Source organism: Crotalus tigris, unplaced genomic scaffold (assembly GCF_016545835.1).
Source record: "Crotalus tigris isolate CLP2741 ecotype Arizona unplaced genomic scaffold, ASM1654583v1 scf7180000020588.15403103151:6194809, whole genome shotgun sequence".
NCBI classification, from domain to species: domain Eukaryota; kingdom Metazoa; phylum Chordata; class Lepidosauria; order Squamata; family Viperidae; genus Crotalus; species Crotalus tigris.
The window spans coordinates 902,607-923,346 of NW_024098092.1; the positions used below are offsets into that span (position 1 = coordinate 902,607).

The following is a 20,740-nucleotide window of genomic DNA, read 5'->3' on the forward strand; positions in this document are numbered from 1 at the left end:
GGGGGATTGTCTGGAGCCCCCTCCCCCAGGTAGCTGGATTCATTAACCAGATTGCTTAACACTGTGCTTGACAAACTTGACTAAGTTACTCCAAATTAGGTTAAAAAAAAAAGATATTTTTTTTCTTTTGGGTAAGGACACACAAACGGGTTTCCAATTTCACACCACAGACATTGACATAAGGACACTCTGATGCAGTAAATCAGGGGTCTTCAAACTTGGCCCTTTGATGACTTGTGGACTTCAACTCCCAGAATTCCTCAGCCAGGCACGCGTGGAGTTGAAGTCCACAAGTCATCAAAGGGCCAAGTTTGAAGACCCCTGCAGTAAATGGTTTGGGGTAAGGAACGATTTGGGAAGCACAGGATGGTTTTAACCTGGACTGCTTCTCCTACATTCATTTTGAAGGAAAAATAGGTAAAAAGAGAAGAGCATCCAAGTAAACTCTTTTGGGTGAACCCTGATAAACTAGAACAGGGGTCCCCAAGCCCTGGTCCGTGGACCGGTACTGGGCCGCGGCATGCCAGCAACCGGTCCGCACAAACAAGCAAAGCCCCCTCCGTGGGATGCAGGCAGCACACAAAACCACACACTCTCCGATCCGTGGAAAAACCTCTCTTCATGGAACTGGCCCCTGGTGCCCAAAAGGTTGTGGACCTCTGATCTAGAAGACTGTAAATCTTTTTTCTTTTGCTAGAGAGGCACAGCTGCAGCCCTGCTTCACAAAACAGATTTTTTTTAAAAAAAATTAAAAATAGATTCAATTGACTTTACCTGGCCTGACAGGTGTTTTCCAGGGAAGACCAGTAGAGAGACCAAATCCCCAGAGCAGCTGGCATGGTGAAGAGGACCCCCACCCAGCAACAGGAGACAATCAGGGACATGAAGAGACCAAAGTCATGGACAGCTGGGATCTGCAGGGGAGAAGACAGGAGACAGGTAACCCCTCCTAGAGGTCCAAGAATTTTTTATTTTTTTTTTTAAAAAAGCACTTCTTGGATTTTTTTTTTTTTTTGAAAAAAGTCAGAATGGAACCCTTTCTGGATGTTGTGGTGTAAAAAAGAAAAAAAGACGGATGGTTTGACAATTTACAGAAGGAAGAGAGTCATGATGTCACTTTAAAAGAGCGTTTTCCCAACCTGGATGACTTTCAGATGGGTGGAGTTCAACTCCCAGGCTAGTTGGGGAATTCTGGGAGTTGAAGTCCACCCATCTTAAAGTCGCCAAGGTTGGGAAACATTGCTTTAGACCAGTGGTTCTCAACCTGTGGGTCGGGACCCCATTTGGGGTCGAACAACCATTTCACGGGGGTCGCCAAACAACGCAGTCTGCCATTTTTCCCCCCCTTTTCCTTAGCTGTGCTACTCCCTTTTATTCTATTGGCTTTGGAAAGCCAATAGAATCGACTCTCTTGAATAGAGTCTAATTCTATTGGCTTTCAAAAGCCAATAGGAATTGTCCAGGCTGTCTCTGCCCTGCTGAGCCCGCCAAAAGTCCCCTTCTGCAAACGGTGCTGCACCAATCGAGTAGTCCTCGACTTACGACTGGTTGAGTAGTCCTCGACTTACGACTGGTTGGGGGTTGCGGCATTAAAAAGGTTGAGAACCACTGGTTTAGACCAAGGGTCTTCAAATGTGGCCCTCTGATGACTTGTGGACTTCAACTCCCAGAATTCCTCAGCCAGTGAGGAATTCTGGGAGTTGAAGTCCACAAGTCGTCAAAGGGCCACGTTTGAAGACCCCGGCTTTAGAGAAAGAGATAATTCTAGAATCGTACTTCTAACTGCTGTAAAGACGCTTGGGAGCCTTTATAATTGAGCAGGCAGCCACAGTGGAAAGCTGGCTTATGGCCTTGACCCATTGACTGGTACAGGTGGGAAAGCTTGGCTGGCTGAGGAATTCTGGGAGTTGAAGTCCACCCATGTTAAAGTCACCAAGTTGGGGAACGTTGCTTTAGAGAAACAGGTAAATGTAGAATTGTACTTCTAACTGCTGTAAAGAAGCTTTAGAACAGTTTCCCAACCTTTCTGGGTTAGTGGCCTGGTGGGAAAGGGAGAGGCTGGGGCCTTTAGCCATGCATGCACACATGCGAACGGGGCGCTGCAAATGAGGCTGCTAGCACCTGTGCAACGTTCACGGTGATACTAGTGCGAGGGAGAATGAGGGATTGCACATAGGCGGGCACACCGGCCAGCCACTCACGCCACGGCCCGTTAGTGGGCTGTGGCCCACAGGTGGGGAACCCTGCTTTAGATCTCCACTGTCAACGCTGCAAATATTGTATATTCTTGCTTTTGACAATATGCAGAACTGTCTGGTATTTATGGGGTTAATACAGAGCAGAAGGGGGGTGGGGGTAAAGCCCAGGAAAGATAGAGGAAGAAAACCTTTGACCTTCACAATAATTGGATCATGTGATATATGGCGGGCTAATTTAGGGAGGGAACATTCTGATAATTTAACTGCTCAGAGGAAGAGAACTTAGATCTTAGCATCCCTCCGTTATGCCTGTGCCCGACATTTTGCAACAATAAAAGACTTTTAGGAAAATAAAATGCCTGGAAGTTCTTTGAAGTGTTTCATTAGTCGGAACCATAACATCCACCAGCCTTTTGACTCCATTGCACAAGCTTCCTCAATCCAGTCTCCACCGACATATGAGGGGTGTAACTCGGACCGATACAGGTGGGAAAGCGTGGCCTACCTGGGAAAATATGTTGGCGGCGTACGCAGCCGCCGTGGTCAAGGAGGTGAAGAAGGTGGCTTTGCCGGCCGTCTGGACGGTGTGGATCATCCTGAGGTTGAGGTCCTTCAGGTGCGTGGCCTGCCGATAGGTGTTGACGAATACAAAGACGTCGTCCACCCCTGGCGGAGGGCACAAGAGAAGAGGGACAGGGTGAGGGGGCGTCTGGGGGAGGGAGCACGGCTGCGGACCCGGTTCAGCCCTCTTACCGATGCCCACGATAACGAAGGCCGCCACTCCGTTCAGGATGCCCAGGTACTGGATTCCGAAGACAATGTGGTAAAGGAAGAGGGCCACCAGGCAGCTGATGCCGATGCTGGCGATGCCGAAAAAGGACAGGAAGACTAGAGGACAAGAAAAGAGGAAGTCTTATTTCTCCTGTTGGCGTTCAGCCTTTCCATCCCCTGGCTGGTGGATCCACAGGCCATCCTCGGCCTTACGACCGCAACGGAGACCCAAGATTCCCGTTGCTAAACGAGACAGCGGTGAGGTGAATTTGGCCCCGTTTTTACGACCGTCCTTGCTACAAATCAACGACAGTTTTTAAGTTAGTAACAGGGAGGGGAGGCAAATTTGGCTTCTCATTAACTTTGCTCGCTGGAAGGTCCCAAGAGGGCATCACGTGACCCCCAGGACTCTGCGACCGTCGTAAATACGAGTCAGTTGCCGAGCTGATCACGTGACTATGGGGATACTGCGAGGGTCAGTAAGTGGAAAAAATGGCGATAAGTCGCTTTTTTTCCATTGCCGTTATAACTTTGACCGGTCACTAAAATGAAATTTTATAAGTGGAGAACTGCCTGCATTTACGGAATTGACACAGCTTCCTGTCTCTTATCATCGTTTGATTGAGTGACAGCGATCCAACAAAGAGGGGGGGGGGAGATAAAAAGAACACGATCTTTTTTCCAGGCCCCAATCCAAGCTGGGATTCCCCCCAATGCTGGGGGTTCAAAGGGTGGGGAGGGTTCAAAGGGTGGGGAGACCCCTCCGGCCTCAGGTGGGAGGGAGTCCTAGGAGCAAAGGAGGGGCCATTCTCCTTACCTGAACAGGACGCCAGGAGGTAGACCAGTACCGCAATGCACGAGCTGCTGATGAAGGCGAGCAGCATGTCGTTCTTGAAAATCTTCCTCACTTCGTAATCAAACAGGTCCGTCCCGCCGTAGAGCACCTGGACCTTGCTGCAGAGAAAGCGGAGGAGGTTGAGCCAACACACGTAACCTGGTTAAGCTGAAATACTGGTGGTCTTCCACTTACAATAGCAACCGCCACTTATATACCGCGTCACAGGGCTTTGCAACCCTCTATAAGTGGTTTACATAGTCGGCTTATGCCCCCCCCCCAACAATCTGGGTCCTCATTTTACCGACCTCGGAAGGATGGAAGGCTGAGTTGATCTTGAGCCAATAAGGATCGAACTCCTAGCAATGGGCAGAGTTTAGCCTGCAATGCTGCATTCTAATCATTGCATACCATGGATGAATGGATGAATGGATGAAAGGAAGGAAGGAAGGAAGGAAGGAAGGAAGGAAGGAAGGAAGGAAGGAAGGAAGGAAGGAAGGAAGGAAGGAAAACTAGCAATAGCAGTTAGCACTTAGACTTATATACCGCTTCACCATGCTTCACAGCCCTCTCTAAGCAGTTGACAGAGTCAGCCGATTGCCCCCCAACAATCTGGGTCCTCATTTTACCAGCCTCGGAAGGATGGAAGGCTGAGTCAACCTTGAGCCAGTCAAGATCGAACTGCTGGCAGTGGCAGAGTTTAGCCTGCAATTCTGTATTCTAACCACAGCGCCACCAGGCTGCCTTCCTTCCTTCTCCTCGTTTCTCTTCCTTCTTGTCTTCCTTCCTTCCTTCCTTCCTTCCTTCCTTCCTTCCTTCCTTCCTTCCTTCCTTCCTTCCTTTCTTCCTTCCCAACCCAATAGCACTTAGACTTATATACCGCTTCATTGTTCTTTTACAGCCCTCTCTAAGCGGGTTACAGAGTCAGCCTCTTGCCCCCCCACAATCTGGGTCCCCATTTTACCCACCTCGGAAGGATGGAAGGCTGAGTCAACCTTAAGCCGGTCAGGATCAAACTGCCGGCAGTGGGCAGAGTTAGCCTGCAATGCTGCATTCTAACCACCGTGCCCCCACGGCTCTTCCAAAAGTTCGTTTAGTGTCCGTTCAAAGTTAAACGGCTCCGAAAAAAGTGACTTATCACCATTTTCCCCACTTATGAGCGTTGCAACAGCCCTGTGATTTACATTCGGATGCTTGACGATCAGTTTACATTTACGACGGTCACGCGATCGCCTTTGGGGAACTTTCTGACAAGCCAAGTCGACGGGGGAAGCCGGATCCACTTAACGACTGCGTTACTCGTTTGACAACGGCAGTGCTTTGCTTAAGGAAATGTGGCAAGGAAAGTCGCAAAACGGGACAAATTTCTCACTTAGCGACATAAGTTTTGGGCGTAAGTCGAGGACCACCTGTCATTCCTGTGCTAGGTTGCATAACTGACTGTTCAGTAGCCAAATTCTGGATTTGCAACTCCCCCTAAAAATAACTCAACCAGCTGGCTGGGCCGAACGTGATGGGGGTGGTAGAGGGGGGGTGTCTTACAATCTGGAGGGCTCCGAATTATGCCGGGGAAGCTGTGATTTGTGTAATAAATTAAGCCCGGGGGTTTGAAAGCACGGAAGGCTAAATAAAGAACGGTGGGCTAAGCCATAGATCACGGCTCCCAAGCCACCCCGTCGTCCCCCCAAAAGGGAAAATATGGCACCGCACACAGTGCAAGGAGCACGACGACGTTCCCCCCTCCATCCCGTGCTCCAGCCCTCGGCTGCCGTTCTCCAGGGAACCCTAAACTCTGATTATTTGAAAGAAGAAAAGTAGAGAAGGATAATCATTTGGTATCTTTAGGAAGCGCAGCAGCCCGTGTCCAAAGCTGCAGGAACTAGCCGGGCTCCTTAGGAGCGGGAAGAGAGGGGGGTCTGAGAAAGTTAATTAAATGAGGGAAGCAATTAAGCCCTCGCAGCAGGGGAGATGAGCTGGGGGGGAGGTCTTCTTGCTCTGACTCCTGGAGGTCTCTCTCTCTCTCTCTTTCATTTCTCTCTCTCTCTCTCTCTCTCTCTCTCTCTCTCGCTCTCTCTTTCATTTCTCTCTGTCTCGCTTTCATTTCTCTTTCTCTTTCATTTCTCTGTCTCTCTCTTTCATTTCTCTTTCTTTTTTATTTCTTTTTCATTATTTCTTTCATTTCTCTTTCATTTTTCTCTCATTTCTTTCATTTCTTTCTTTCATTTGTCTCTTTCATTTTTCTCTGTCTCTTTCATTTCTTTCTCGCTTTCATTTCTCTCTTTCATTCTTTCATTTCTCTCTTTCATTTCATTTCTTTCTTTCATTTCTCTTTCATTTCTTTCTCTCATTTCTTTCATTTCTCTGTATTTCTCTCTTTCATTTCTCTGTATTTCTCTCTCTCTCTCTCTCTCTCTTTCTCTCCCACCCTTCCACGACTCATTTGAGCCAAGAGTCTCAAAGAGAGAGAGAGAGAGAGAGAGAGGGAGAGAGAGAGAGAGAGAAAGAAAAAAATCTGAAATGCATCAGACCAGAGGAACCCCCAGGCTGTAGCCCACTATCGGGACACGGCCTGTTTGGAACCGGGCCCTGTGGGAGAAATAGGCAAAGCTCGTGCGAAGCTCCATTTGTACAAGTGGAGGGTGTGCGCGCCTGCCCCTTGCACGAAGGGAGCTGTTAGGCGTGCACCTGTCACTCATACACCAAGCTGGAAAGATTAGGGACGGCTGCATCAGACGCTTAACTCTGAATGCTGGTTTAATCCTTGCATTCACGTGACACGACCAAACCCTGGCTGGGTTCACAGCTGGCCCTGAACCCCAGAGAACTCATCCGAGCCGAACCTTGTGTGATCCATCCCTGCAGTAAAGCGTGAGCCTCGGTTTTACTTTCCAGCTCAGTGGAACAGAGCGCCCTCAAGCAGGATCCTTTGGGGTTGCGGCTACAGAAGGAAGGCCTTGCATGCAGAAAGCTTGCTCGGCAAGGCTTCCTGGCCCAGCCGTCGCGACTACTAAGTTGACTCCCATCTTCATTCTGACCTGAATAAAGCCAACGACCTCAGCTCCCCGTAGCCAGAAGTCCACCTTGACGTTGCCCTGAGAAGCTAACTTTCTACAGGAGAAGAGCAGCCCATGTTCACCCAGCTCTGCACAATGGAAGAATATTCCGGCGGGGATGGGGCAGGGCAGGGACCCCATGCTCACCTGGTAGACTCTTTGGCCAGCAAGGCCACGTAGGTGACCACGAAGTTTTGAAACTTCCGGCATTGTTCTTCCCAGCGGTCATCCATGGAATAGTAGCTGGGCAAGGGAGCGCCAAAGAGGACTTCACTGCGCAAGAGAGAGCTCTTCTTGTTCTCGGCCGAGAGACCCTCGTCCACGTACCAGTAAAACTCCGGGTGGGTCATAGCCAGCTCGAGAGACCCTGCGGGAAACAGCAGCGTTAACAGAATAACAGAAGGGACCTTGGAGGTCTTCTAGTCCAACCCCCTGCTCAGGCAGAAAAGCCGAATTCCATTTCAGACGCAGGGCGGCCCAATTTAGAGCCGAGGTGGCGCAGCAGTTAGGGTGCAGTCCTGCAGGCCACTTTAGCTGACTGTGTTCAGCAGGTCAGCGGTTCAAATCTCAACCGGCTCAAGGTGGACTCAGCCTTCCATCCTTCCGGGATAGGTAAACTGAGGACCCAGATGGTTGGGGGCAACAGGCCGACTCTGTAATCTGCTTTGAGAGGGCTGTAAAGCACCGTGAAGTGGTATATAAGTCTAAGTGCTGGTGCTAGTGCTATTTTTTTTTATTGATTTACATATTCTAGTTCCATTACAAAATATGAGCCCTGGTGGCCCAGTGCTTAGAATGCAGCATTGCGGGTTAACTCTGCTCGCTGCCAGGAGTTCGATCCTGACCGGCTCAGGGTCGACTCAGCCTTCCATCCTTCCGAGGTCGGTAAAATGAGGACCCAGATTGTTGGGGGGGCAATCGGCCGACTCTGTCAACTGCTTAGAGAGGGCTGTCAAGCATTGTGTACAATTCTAAGTACTATTGCTATTGCTATGGCGGCGCAGTGGTTAGAATGCAGTACTGCAGGCTAATTCTGCCTGCAGTTTGGCAGTTCGATCCTGACCGGCTCAAGGTTGATTCGGCCTTTCGTCCTTCCGAGGTCGGTAAAACGAGGACCCAGATTGTTGGGGGGCAACAGGCTGACTCTGTAAACTGCTTAGAGAGGGCTGTGAAGCACAATGAACTGGTATGTAACTCTCAGTGCTATTGTTACTCCTTGTCCTAACTCGGACCGATCCCCACCCACCCCACCCACCCCTCCCTCAAGGCTCACCTTGGATGTCAGCGAGTTCTTGTCCGAGGCCGTCGTAGTATATCTTGCCCCCCCTCTCTGTGGGGAAGAAATAAGTCATGAGGGAGCTGGGAGGGGAGCAGTAGGAGTAAGCGCCCAACGGGAGGTCTTTGAGGACCTCGTGAGGCTTCCAGCAAAACTCCTGGAAGTGAGGATGGTCCATAATTTTACGCTCCACCTCGTGGATCGTCAGCAGCCGCTCGGAGGTGAAGATATTCTTCTCGGCGTCTCCCCGAGCCAGGAAGATGAGTTCAATGCGCCAGTGGGCGTGAGTCTGGGTGTTGGCACTGATGGCGGCACTCGGATACTCCCACCGAGGGAGGGGGCTTCGGGCCCGGTGGGAGGTGTGATTGGCTGGACCAGCCTGATCTCCCTGGCTTGTCTCCCTGCGCTGCCTCGGGGAGAGATTTGGCCCGCCCAACCGCGTGGCGTTGTGCTGGAGGTGCTGCAGCTTCTCAAAAATCAGCCTGCGCAAGGTCTCCGAGCTGAAGTCGGCCAGGTCTCGGCGGCTGCGTCCCCACAGGCCGAACTGGGACTTAAGGGCCAGGGTGAGGGCGTCGAAGCGCTGCGAGGACTCGTGGTTGCGGATCTCAAAGGCGTTGTACGAGATGTCAATGTCCAGAGCAGGGTAGTGGAGGAACATGGTGAGGGCCAAGCCGGCAGGAATGGCGCATCCCAAGAAGAGGATGAGGCTGGCGGAATAAGGGTTGGTGAAGACCCAGCCTACCAGGGTCCAAAAATCCGAGGACGGGAGCGTCACGAAGGTGGCCCGGGGCCTGGGGTTCCACTGGCATTTTCCGCAGAGGCGGGGCCCCCCGGTTTTCACGCCAGGGCCACAAGCCCCCTCCTCGTCTTCATTGGCACTGACATCTTGCAATAAAGCTTCATCCTCCGTGTCCATTCCTAGAGAGAGAAGAGAGGGGGAATCAAGAGGTCTGAACAGAACTGGAGACAACGGACGGGACTGTTGATCCGCTAACAACACAAAGAACCGCTTAAAAAATGGATCGCTCTTTCTGACACCAGGCAGAAAAAAATCTGAAGGGTCCTGGGTGTTCTCTGAGCTTGGTGGTTTTCTTGCAGATGGTTCATTACCCAAACTAGGGAACATCATCAGTGCAAACCCACTCCCTTCTAGCACCGATGGTGTTACCTAGCTGGGTAATGAAACGTCTGCACAAAAACAGCGAAGCTCGGAGAGCACCGAGGACCCATAATCCTCCTCCATTCTGGAAACCCCACTCCCTTCTAGCACGGATGATGTTACCTATCTGGGTAATGAAACATCTGCACGAAAACAGCGAAGCTCGGAGAGCACCAAGGACCCCCCATTTCAACCGAGAGCTACACATATTCTCCTTGATCAGAAAAAACAATAAATCAACCCGTATCTCCAGCTAGCTTTATGGAACTACTCGTGCTTCAAAACCAAAACAAACCCTCTAAGCTTGAGGAGAAAGGGGAAAAAAAATCCATACAAAGCCAACATCTTAACCAGGCATGGATTTTGTAATTACGAAAACGGCTTTTCAAATTTAACTGAACCACGGGAAGTATTTCAGATTGCAATCTCTCCCTTTTACTCCTGTTAATATACGGGATTTCAACGCTCAACCTAACACGGCATAGCATCCGTGTGTGTCTGGCTGTATCTCCTTCTGATTTGATGCTGGGCTACAGTGCCTGCGAGTCCCGGCTAACACAGCTGGGGATGATGGGTGCAGAGAAGAGCAACAAAGATGATTAGGGGCCTGGAGATAAAATATAAAAAAAAAATGGTTGCAGGAATTGGGTATGTGTAGTCTAATGAAAAGAAGGACTGGGGGGGGGGGGGAGAAACACATGATAGCAGTGTTCCAGTATTTGAGGGGCTGGTGTCAATCTATTCTCCAAAGTACCTGAAAGCAAGACAAGAAACATGGAACCTAATCAAGGAGAGAAGCAACTTGGAATTAAGGAGAAACTTCCTAACAGTGAAGACAATTAACCAGTGGAACAGCTTGCCACCAGAAATTGTGGGCGCTCCATCACTGGAGGCTTTTAAGAGACTGGAGATCCATTTGTCCAGAATGGTATAGGGTCTCCTGTTTGAACTAGATGACCTCCAAGGTCCCTTCCACCTTTATCATTGTTGTTGTTGTTGTTGTTATTATTATTATTATTATTATTATTATTATTATTATTATTATTATTATTATTATAGTTTGGCAAAGGATCTTTGAGTGGGTCCTGTTTGGCCCCGTTTCCCCAAAACGCCAAGATTTCTTGTCTTGTGTAGCACAGACGTAACTCTGAGGATTTTGTTCCATCCTATTTGTTAATTCCAGTCTGGTTTTTAAGGTGAGACGCCAAATCAAGTCTTCCTCTTTCGTAGGCACGCCTTCGCTTCCGAGAGAAATCCTTCAATAGACTCCATGTAGGTTTTATATTTATAATCTCCTACGGGGAACCAACTCAATCCGTCAAAAGGTCTTTGCATCCTGAATCACTTCATTAAAAGTCTCTTTTTTTCTGGGGGGGGGGGAACCTCAGTCAATCGAAAGAAAACGAAGACAGAAAAAGAGACATGCCAAGAGCGACGTGTTGTGTATAAATATAACCCTTTCTCACCCATCATCCAACATTGCTTCTTTATTAAGAGCCTTTCAGATTTTTCTTGGCAAAACTCCCAGGATTTTAAAAAAAAAAAAGGCTTCACATCTGCAAGTTGATATCTCGCTGTTTCTAAGAAGCCAAAAAGTGTTCCGGGAGGACGGGTTTTTTCCAAATGGACATATCAAGGCAGAGGGAACGAGAGAAATTTATTTGCAGCGTGTCCACAGTGGGATTTTCCTCTTTTGGTCTTCAGCATTGCGGCTTCGGCCGGCTTCTCAGTTTAGCTCCAGCCTCCAGAGATCAAAGTATTGGGAGCAGCCAAGAACTGGCAACAAGTCCAATCTTCTTTTGCATATTTTGGGTATTGGCTAGTCTGGAGAAAAGAAGGACTAGGGGGGACATGATAGCAGTGTTCCAGTATTTGAGGGACTGCCACAAGGGAGGTAAGTGCCCTGGGGAAGGCCACACTTGGAATGCTGCATCCAGCTTTGGCCACCACGATGTAAAAACAGATGTTGAGACTCTAGAAAGACTGCAGAGAAGAGCAACAAAGATGATCAGGGGACTGGAGGCTAAAACACATAAGGAACGGTTGCTGGAATTGGGTATGTCTAGTTTAATGAAGAGAAGGATGAGGGGGGACATGACAGCAGCGTTCCAGTATCTCAGGGGCTGCCCCAAAGAAGAGGGAGTCAAGCTATTCTCCAAAGCTCCTGAAGGCAGGACAAGAAGCAACGGAGGGAAACTAATCAAGGAGAGAAGCAACCTAGAACAAAGGAGAAACTTCCTGACAGTTAGAACAATTAATCAGTGGAATGGCTTGCCTCCAGAAATTGTGGGTGCTCCAACATTGGAGGTTTTTAAGAAGAGATTGGACAGCCATTTGTCCGAAATGGTGTAGGGTTTCCTGCCTGAGCAGGGGGCTGGACTAGATGACCTCCGAGGTCCCTTCCAACTTTATTATTATAATAAACTGGATGCCGTATTCCAAGTGTGGCCTTACCAAGGCCTTGTAAAGTGGTAGGAACACTTCACATGATCTGGTTGTTCACATATTTGAATCCCACCACTGCCCCACCCCCACCCCTTCCCAGCACAGTTCTTTCCATCTTGGGTCTCACTTCTAGCCTACACTGGCAACTCTTCTCCATAGTATCCGAAGCTGCAGGCTCCCGGGCAACCAAACGGCAAGCTGGCTGGCTGGAGAGAGCCTTGAACGGTTCCTCCAAAATAAAAAAATACAATAAAAAAAAGATCTATTTCCACCCCCTAAAGCAAACACTTTCTGCATTCGGTGGGATCTCGTGGTGTCAGGAGGCATTTAATTTAGCGAGCTTGTCCAGGCTGTCGAAGGCAGAACACGTGATGCTTCCAGGATGAAAAATGCCGAGGTTCTATAGCGCCCACTCGTTCCATGGGAAAGTCGATCCGTGTTCCCATCCTGGGATTTACAACCTCAGGATTATTCATTCTGCTGGCTGGAGAATAGCCACAGAGACGAGGTGATGGGGTTTCCAAGGAGACCCCCCCCACCTCCACTTTGGTTCATCAGCTATCCCTAAACTTGAGGATGGGAGGGGGAAAAAAATCTGGAGCCAAGCCATTTGTCCAGAGGGCAGATTGCTGGCGAAAGCAAAAATTTGGAAGATAAAGCAGCTGCAGGCCTCCGAGATGGAATACGCCCTGAGCAGCCACATTCCAAACTGCAGGCTGCATGGTGAACATCGCTCTGATCCAAGCAAGGCCTGGCACTCTAACCACTACGCCATACTGTCTTGGGTCACCACAATATTTCAAAGAGGTTGAGACTCCGGAAAGAGGGCAGAGAAGAGCAACAAAGATGATTAGGGGGCCGGACGCTAAAACACACAAAGAGCGGTGGTAGAAACTGGGTAAAATGAAAATAAGAACTAGGGGTGGGGGGACATGATAGCAGTGCTCCAGTATCTAAGGGGCTGTCGCAAAAAAAGAGGGGAGGGGGTTCGACCTATTCTCCAAAGCATCAACCTGGGACGACCAAGGAGAAATTTCCTGACAGTTTAGAACAATTAGCCAGCGGAACAACCTGCCTCCAGAAGTTGTGGGTGCTTCATCAGCGGAGGCTTTGAAGAAGGGATGGGACATCCATTGGTCTAAAATGAATTTAATAGGGTCTCCTGCTTGAGCAGGCAGCTGGACTAGATCTCCAGCGACCCTTCCAACTCTTTTATTATTTTGTTATTCTGCCTTCGCCGTGCATCCTGCTTGCAAAGGCCTGCCCACCCAGCGCAAGCCCCCTTTCTCCTTGCAGAAAGTGCTGGTGGTGGGGAAATGGCTTGTTTTTTTCTCTTGGGAGTTACAGCCTTGGAAAGACGTGCTTCTCGTGTCTGGCCCTGGAAGTCAAAATTGCAGGAGAAAAACCAGGAACTCATTTGAAAATGTAATCTCTTGGGAAGAAGTCCCCCCCCCCTTTTTAGGGAGATTCCAGATGTGCAGCTATCCATAGTGATATCCTGCCAGAGGGGCTGCTTTTGAAAACACTGCACCAGAGTTGAGCATAGTTTTTCAGAAAGCCAACCTCTGGGTTTTAGAGACAGCTTTGCGGCAAAACACCCTCCCCCCCCTATTTTTTTTCAAGTCCTAGAAGACTTTTTATTGCTTTTGCTCTCTCCGAAATTGACTAACCCTCCCCCCAAAAAATCATTAGAAATCTGTTGACTGTATCCTGAAAAATGTAGCCAGAGGGAATCTAGGATTCCCAGAAATTAATAAAACAATGCATGGGATAGATAGGTCCTTTATTCTTCTCATAACCTACTCCAAATGCATTTTCCCAAATGCATCGGACTACAGTTCCGATGCATTTGAAAAAACTGTAGTCCAATGCATTTTTTCAAATGCATCGGACTACAGTTCCCATCTGCCTTTGCTAACATAGCACATCGGATGGGGAAGGCTGTACCAAGCCTTTAGAGACATTAAACAAAAGATAACAACAGGGATTGGCTTAAACGGGCAACGCAGTACAAAAAGGCAGGGTTGGTTTTTTTTTTTTTTTTTGCTGTAAGGAGCCGATAATAATAAAAAAATGCAAGATCAGAGAAAAAAGGGAAGGCAAGGAAAATAGAAATAAAGTGGCAAGGAATATCCAGCAGTTCCTGTGGGAAAAAAAGGAGGTTCTGTGCCATTCAGAAGAAGAAGAAAAAAACACAGAAGCAAAGGGCTGGAACGAGATTGCTGGTGGAAGATGCTTTTAGAATCGCCTCGATTATGTGCCAGGCTTTCCCTTGAGGTGTGGGAAATCTAGCTGCAGAGAGGGAGGATCCAAGAGACCATCTTCCTGTTCCCAAGTCAGAAGTCCCCACAATCCATATGGCATCTCATCTGGCAGGATGAAAAAAATTTTTTTAAAAAAAGAAGAAGCATCAAGCCATCATCCGCATGGGATGCTCATCGTCGGATATTGGTGGGTGGCAACTGGCTCAGAAATATTTTGCTGCAATAAATGCACGGGGCGTTCGAAATGCATTTTCCCTCGGAGGCTAGTAACCTTTGCAACGGTGCTGCAGAGCCTCCAAGGGCAGGGGCAGTCTACCAGTGAGCACACACACAGTGGGCACCCAGTTTGATTGGGAAAGGCCTTTTTCAACGGGTTTCAATCCTGGACTCGGGCTGAGCGGCGGGAGACTGGATCCCTTTTCCCTCCAGCCATGTAATACCACCCCCCTCCCAATTTCTTGGACATGCTAAACAAGCCCTTGCTTTCTCCTCAACAGCCAAATTGACTAAGCCCTCTTCTCTAAGCCTCCTTGGAATTTTCCCGCTGATTAGAATAATGGCTTCATTAGCTGGTTTTCAACTTCTGCAGCGCCAGAGTGGGGGGGGGGGGAAGAAGAGAAGGGGAGATTATTTATCAGCTTGGAAAAGCAACTAGGTCCGACAAAGCCTCGTGTAGAAAGGCAGGATAGGAGAAGCTCAGGAGATGCTGTTCTGGTCCAACCTCCCCTGAATTTCCAGGCGTTACAAGGCTCTTGTGGCTGAAAAATGCAACGCGAATTAAGCTTCGCTCACTCCATCCGAAATCCAAGGCGGTGTGAAGCTTGCTGGGGGGGGGGGGTGAACAAAGGCTGGGAGTTCAACCCTGGGATTTCCCTTAAGGAGAGGGAATCCCACAGCTGGTTCCCTGCTCTGTCCTTGGCTGGTTGTGCAAAAGTGAAGCCCAAGGTGCACCTGAATGGCAGCTTACCAGGAAGAGCAGAGGAAGACTAGTGTTTTATTGCTGCACACAGGCTACAGGGCTGCACAGCCCTAGCCAAAAAGACGAGAGTTTTATTGCTGCACACAGGCTACAGGGCTGCACAGCCCTGGCCCTTGATCTAAGCTAGGGCCACTTGGAGAGGCTTCCCCCCCCCTCCGCCCCGCCGCTAGATCTGGGTGCTCCCACTGTCTAAAGCTCAGATCCCCTCAAGAGGCTGCTAGTGGCAGGGCGAGTGGATGAGTGTTTAGCAAATTTAGCTAATGGAGAGCTCTCGAAAAAATCCGATCAGCTCCCAGTGGCCTAATAAAGCTGCGGCTTTAATAGGGATTGCAAAGAGGAGGGCAAACACGTTCCAGATGACAGAGGGGCCTGTGGCAGACGCAGGAGGAGGAGGAGGAGGGAGGAAGGGAGGAGGGGGAGACAAGGAGGAGGAGGAAGAGAGAAAGAAGAAGAGAGGGAGGAGGAGACAAGGAGGAGGAGAATAAAGAGGAGGAACAGGAGGAGAGAAGGAGGAGGAGGGGAGGGAGGGTTGGAGGAGAAGAAGAAAGGAGGAACAGGAGGAGGAGGGGAGGAAGAAGAGAGGGAGAAGGAGAAGAAGAGGAGGAGGAGGGGAGGGAGGAGGAGAAGAAGAAAGAGGAACAGAAGGAGGGGAGGAAGAAGAGAGGGAGGAAGAGGAGAGAAGAAAGAGGAGGAGGAGAGGAGGAGAAGGAAGAGGAGGCAGAGGGGAGGAAGAAGAGAGAAGAAAGAGGAGGAGGAGGGGAGGAGAAGGAAGAGGAGGCAGAGGGGAGGAAGAAGAGAGGGAGGAGGAGGAGAGAAGAAAGAGGAGGAGGAGAGGAGGAGAAGGAAGAGGAGGCAGAGGGGAGGAAGAAGAGAGGGAGGAAGAGGAGAGAAGAAAGAGGAGGAGGAGAGGAGGAGAAGGAAGAGGAGGCAGAGGGGAGGAAGAAGAGAGAAGAAAGAGGAGGAGGAGGGGAGGAGAAGGAAGAGGAGGCAGAGGGGAGGAAGAAGAGAGGGAGGAGGAGGAGAGAAGAAAGAGGAGGAGGAGAGGAGGAGAAGGAAGAGGAGGCAGAGGGGAGGAAGAAGAGAGGGAGGAAGAGGAGAGAAGAAAGAGGAGGAGGAGAGGAGGAGAAGGAAGAGGAGGCAGAGGGGAGGAAGAAGAGAGGGAGGAAGAGGAGAGAAGAAAGAGGAGGAGGAGGGGAGAAGATGAGGAGGAACAGGAGGAGGAGGGGAGGAAGAAGAGAGGGAGGAGGAGGAGAGAAGAAAGAGGAGGAGGAGAGGAGGAGAAGGAAGAGGAGGCAGAGGGGAGGAAGAAGAGAGGGAGGAGGAGGAGAGAAGAAAGAGGAGGAGGAGAGGAGGAGAAGGAAGAGGAGGCAGAGGGGAGGAAGAAGAGAGGGAGGAGAAGAAAGAGGAGGGGAGGGAGGGTTGGAGAAGAGGAGGAACAGGAGGAGGAGGGGAGGAAGAAGAGAGGGAGGAGGAGGAGAGAAGAAAGAGGAGAGGAGGAGAAGGAAGAGGAGGCAGAGGGGAGGAAGAAGAGAGGGAGGAGGAGAAGAAAGAGGAGGGGAGGGAGGGTTGGAGAAGAGGAGGAACAGGAGGAGGAGGGGAGGAAGAAGAGAGGGAGGAGGAGGAGGACACGAGGAGAGGAGGAGAAAGGTGCTGGCATCAGCAGATCTTGCAATCTTTACCAAGCAGAGCAGGAAAATGTCGGGCCTTAGGAGCAACACAGAGCCAAAGAGCCAGGCAGGATTGGAGAAAGAGGGGTTGCTGGTGAGACCCCCCCCACTTCTCCTCCAAATGGGGAATTCGCTCGCTTGAACCCCCTCCAAACGACACGGAGGATTAAAAAAAGAAAAGCCTTGGGTGGCCTCTGAATTGGGGGGGGGAGCCCCTTTGGGAAGCGGAAGGACAGGAAAAGAAAACTCGGGAGAGAGAGAATTTAGATCTGAAAAGCCGAAGGAAGCGCAACCGGAAAGAAAGCAAAGAGGGACCATGAGCCGGATGCGCGACGCTGCTGCGAGGTTGGCCAACACGATCTTTGGCTAAGCGGCGCCATCTTTGGAAGAGTGTACTTAACAACGAAGCTATATAAGCCAAGCCTTGCTTGTTCCTGATGTCCTAAGCCGCGGCTTATCTAATCACAGCTTGTCTGAATACACCGGGGTTGGCTGGGTTTGCCCGCCGCCGTGCCAGTTCACACAAAGGCTTCACGTTTGGCATGAATCTGGCCAGGATCAAGAACTGAGCTATCACTGCTCAACAACTGGCGCTGCTTTTTTCCTCCTCCCTCCCCTCCTGCTTTTCCTCTTCTGATGCGCCTTTCAGACCACAAAGACAGACAAGACAGACAGCCTTACCCATCCTTTGATTTCTGAAAGGGGATGGGGGGAAAAAGAAGATTTCAAATGCATTTAGTAAACAGCACCTTCTCATAGACTTAACTCCCGCCCCCCCCCCCCGCATCTCGGCCTCCGTTTTCACACCCTTCCACAGTCCTGTCGAGAACTGACTTCATAACTCTTGTCGGCTTTCCTTAAAGTGGGAATTAGGCTTTTGTCTGCCACCCTATCCTGGCTTATAGCTGCTTCTAGGGAGGCAGGGGAGGCCAAAGGGATTGATGCTAATCAACCCCCCCCCCCCCGCGCCTTTAACCTTAGAACAGTGTTTCTCAACCTTGACAATTTTAAGGCATGTGGACTTCAACTCCCAGAATTCCACAGCCAGCATTGCTGTCTGTGGAATTCTGGGAGTTGAAGTCCACATGCCTTAAAATTGTCAAGGTTGAGAAACACTGCCTTAGAACAACACATTCCAACACTTGGGGTGATCTGCAGGACCGGCTGAAAAGTTGGAAAAAAACGCCATTTTAAAAGCCAATGTTAGGTTTGCAGCCAAAAAGCCACTTTTTAACGCCAGAATCTTTTCTACCCCAAGTGTCACACTTGGTGTTTATCTATAGACGCCTACGCACCTGCTCCAACAGTGAGGATCTTCACCATACGGGGCACTATTGAAGAAATAACACACTGCAGCCCCAGTTCGGTCCCTCCGTTGCAAGCTCTTTAGACGGAAGGGGAGCAAACAAGCCTAGCTGATGGGAACTGACTTCAGATAACCCAAGAGAAGAGGAACGACCCCTGGCTAAAGCAGAAAAGGGCTTTTGGGCTTGGCTGCAGCGACCCTTAGCGGAAGCCACTTCTGGGGTTATTTGTGGGACTGAATCGGTCCCGTCTTGAAAAATTAAGGGGAGTCAAGACCGGCAGAGATTTCCCTCTCCTCTCCCTTTGTTTTTCCCCTTTCCTCTTTCCCTCCCTCCCTCTCTCAACCATTTCCCAAGTCCCAATTCTGGAATTTTAAAAGGCGTTTTCTACCAGAAGGACACCCAGTTTGGTACTGTCCACCCTGCCAGAGTTCTCAAGATTTCCCACAACATCTTCCAAGCCGCAGCCAAGCCCAGGATGCAGCCCTCAAATTTTTTCCTTTCTCTCTGCCTGCTTTAGCAGCCAAACTTAGTTCCATTTGTTACTGCAATGACCACCAGCTACCCAAAACGCTCTCTCTCTCTCTCTTCTCTCTCTTTCTCTCTCTGTTTTTCTCTCTTCTCTCTCTCTCTCTTTCTCTCTTCTCTCTCTTTCTCTGTTTTTCTCTCTTCTCTCTCTCTCTCTCTGTTTTTCTCTCTTCTCTCTCTCTCTCTTTCTCTCTCTCTCACACACACAGAGAGCAATGCCAGGATTTCACTGGACCGTTAACAGAGAAATTTTAAAGCCCTAAAACAGGTTCCTGAGCGGTGCACATGGACAAACCATTCTGTTCCCACTTTTCTCTGCCTTACCTAATTTCTTTTAGCCAGGGGTCCTGTCCAACTTCTACCCTAAGATCTTCAGCTGGAGACGCAAGGACCTTGACTGATTCCCTTGTCCAACTCTTGGGTGACCCCGATGAGGTCTAAATCCACCCCGTCCCTGGCTATCTGCCTGCCGGATGGACTGCGTGGATGAAGCCGCTACAAACAGGGAAGGTCTGAATTAGCCACCCCTGTGGCTGTGGGGGGGGGGAGGGAAACACTCGGAGAAGTCTGAACAAAGAGGCAACTTCCCAGCTCATCCTGCCCCCACCTCACCTAGCTCAGCTCCCATCCCGGTCACCTGAGGCTGAGATTTTGCACTGGGGTGCAACCTTGGCGTAGGCATTTAAGGATGGGTTTTAAATTGAGGGGTGCAAACAGAGGCTCAAGGATTGCCTTTTAAGGTGATGGTAGCCCCATCCTTCAATCTTTTCCCCTTCCTTGGAAGAATACACAGGCTTCGGAGCCCAGCCACCAGGCCTGCTTCAACAGGAACTCTACTGAACTGGGAAAGTAGTAGTGGTGGGGTGTTTGGGGGGGGGGGAAGTAGCACCTCCTCAGCCTGGCAACCCCCACCTTCTCGGCAAAGACCCCCCCCCCAGTGATCCTGCTGGGTCTGCCTCTCCCAAAAAACGGGACGCTTTACCCGGCGCTCCCAAACCCACTTTTGAGAAATTCAGGCGCCAGGACAAACTAACCAAGTTGAGCTCTCGGTGGGTCCCCCAGCCACCCCAACTTTCACCCAACTCTTCAAACAGCACATCCTTCTGTGTAGCGCCACAGCGGGAAGCAGCAAGGGCTAGTCTCACCCCCGCACCTCCAAACCTGAGACCCCCCCCCAACAATCCAGTCTGGCTCTCTCTGTAGACGAAGGAGTCTTCTCTCTCTCTCTCTCTCACACACACACACACACACACACTGGGATCTCTCTCTCTCTCACACACACACACTGGGATCTCTCTCTCACACACACACTGGGATCTCTCTCTCTCTCTCTCTCTCTCACACACACACACACACAGGGATCTCTCTCTCTCTCTCACACACACAGGGATCTCTCTCTCTCTCACACACACACACACTGGGATCTCTCTCTCTCTCTCACACACACACACACACACAGGGATCTCTCTCTCTCACACACACACAGGGATCTCTCTCTCTCTCACACACACACACACTGGGATCTCTCTCTCTCTCACACACACACACACACAGGGATCTCTCTCTCTCTCACACACACACACAGGGATCTCTCTCTCTCTCACACACACACACACTGGGATCTCTCTCTCTCACACACACACACTGGAAAGTCCCTGAGGGACCCAGGGCCACCTCTTGGCCTCTCCCCAGTAGAGTGGTAATCATGATGACACCAACGTTCTCCAAACCAACATTTCTCCAAACCAACATTGCCCCCCCATGGGCCCCCATCTGGCAGGCACGGGTCTCCTCCGTCTCCCACCGTGCGCCATGCTCGGGCAGGTTGGCACCCACTGGGACCCGCCACCCTCTTCCCCCCCCCGTCTGCAAAGGGCAGAGGAGCCCGGTCGGAGCTGCTACCTCTCCGGGAGCAACTCAGTCGGAGGAAGCGGCTCCTCTCCCGGGCAGGTGGCCGGCGATCTTCCCCCCCGGAGACGCCCAGGCGCCGCGCTTGCCAAGCCGCGTCCCAGCCGCGCTTCCGCGGCTCTTATACTGGGCAGCCTGGCGCTTGCGAAAGCCGGGCCTCTACCATGTCTCCCGGGGGGGGGGGGAGAAAGAGAGAGAGGGGGAATAAGGAGAAGCAGCGGCGATTTTCGGGGTTCGCCTCTCTGGCTTCTCCCCCACCTTGGACAGCGCCGGCCGATCCGCCCGATATGCGTCTGCTTCGGCCGGCAACGTGCGCTGGCTCCCCCCGGCAGGGAGGCCGCGATGGTACAGTC

The 20,740-nt window shown here is 50.6% G+C and overlaps 1 protein-coding gene across 6 annotated transcripts in view; it reads right to left on the minus strand.

The window, feature by feature from the left end:
• Positions 1 to 20,740, minus strand: part of DISP3 (dispatched RND transporter family member 3) — a 92,904-nt gene that overhangs the window by 25,276 nt on the left and 46,888 nt on the right. For 5 of the 6 annotated variants that reach the window (XM_039367783.1, XM_039367780.1, XM_039367778.1 and 2 more), the window contains 6 exons: positions 8,131 to 9,051; positions 7,005 to 7,224; positions 3,787 to 3,923; positions 2,952 to 3,086; positions 2,704 to 2,864; positions 775 to 914 (listed from right to left, as the gene is read on the minus strand). In XM_039367783.1, the coding sequence (XP_039223717.1) occupies positions 775 to 914; positions 2,704 to 2,864; positions 2,952 to 3,086; positions 3,787 to 3,923; positions 7,005 to 7,224; positions 8,131 to 9,049 (1,712 nt within the window). In that variant the 5' untranslated portion in view covers positions 9,050 to 9,051. Of the gene's footprint in view, positions 1 to 774; positions 915 to 2,703; positions 2,865 to 2,951; positions 3,087 to 3,786; positions 3,924 to 7,004; positions 7,225 to 8,130; positions 9,052 to 20,381; positions 20,497 to 20,740 lie in introns of those variants that run through there. The other variant, XM_039367781.1, reaches the window with a different exon arrangement.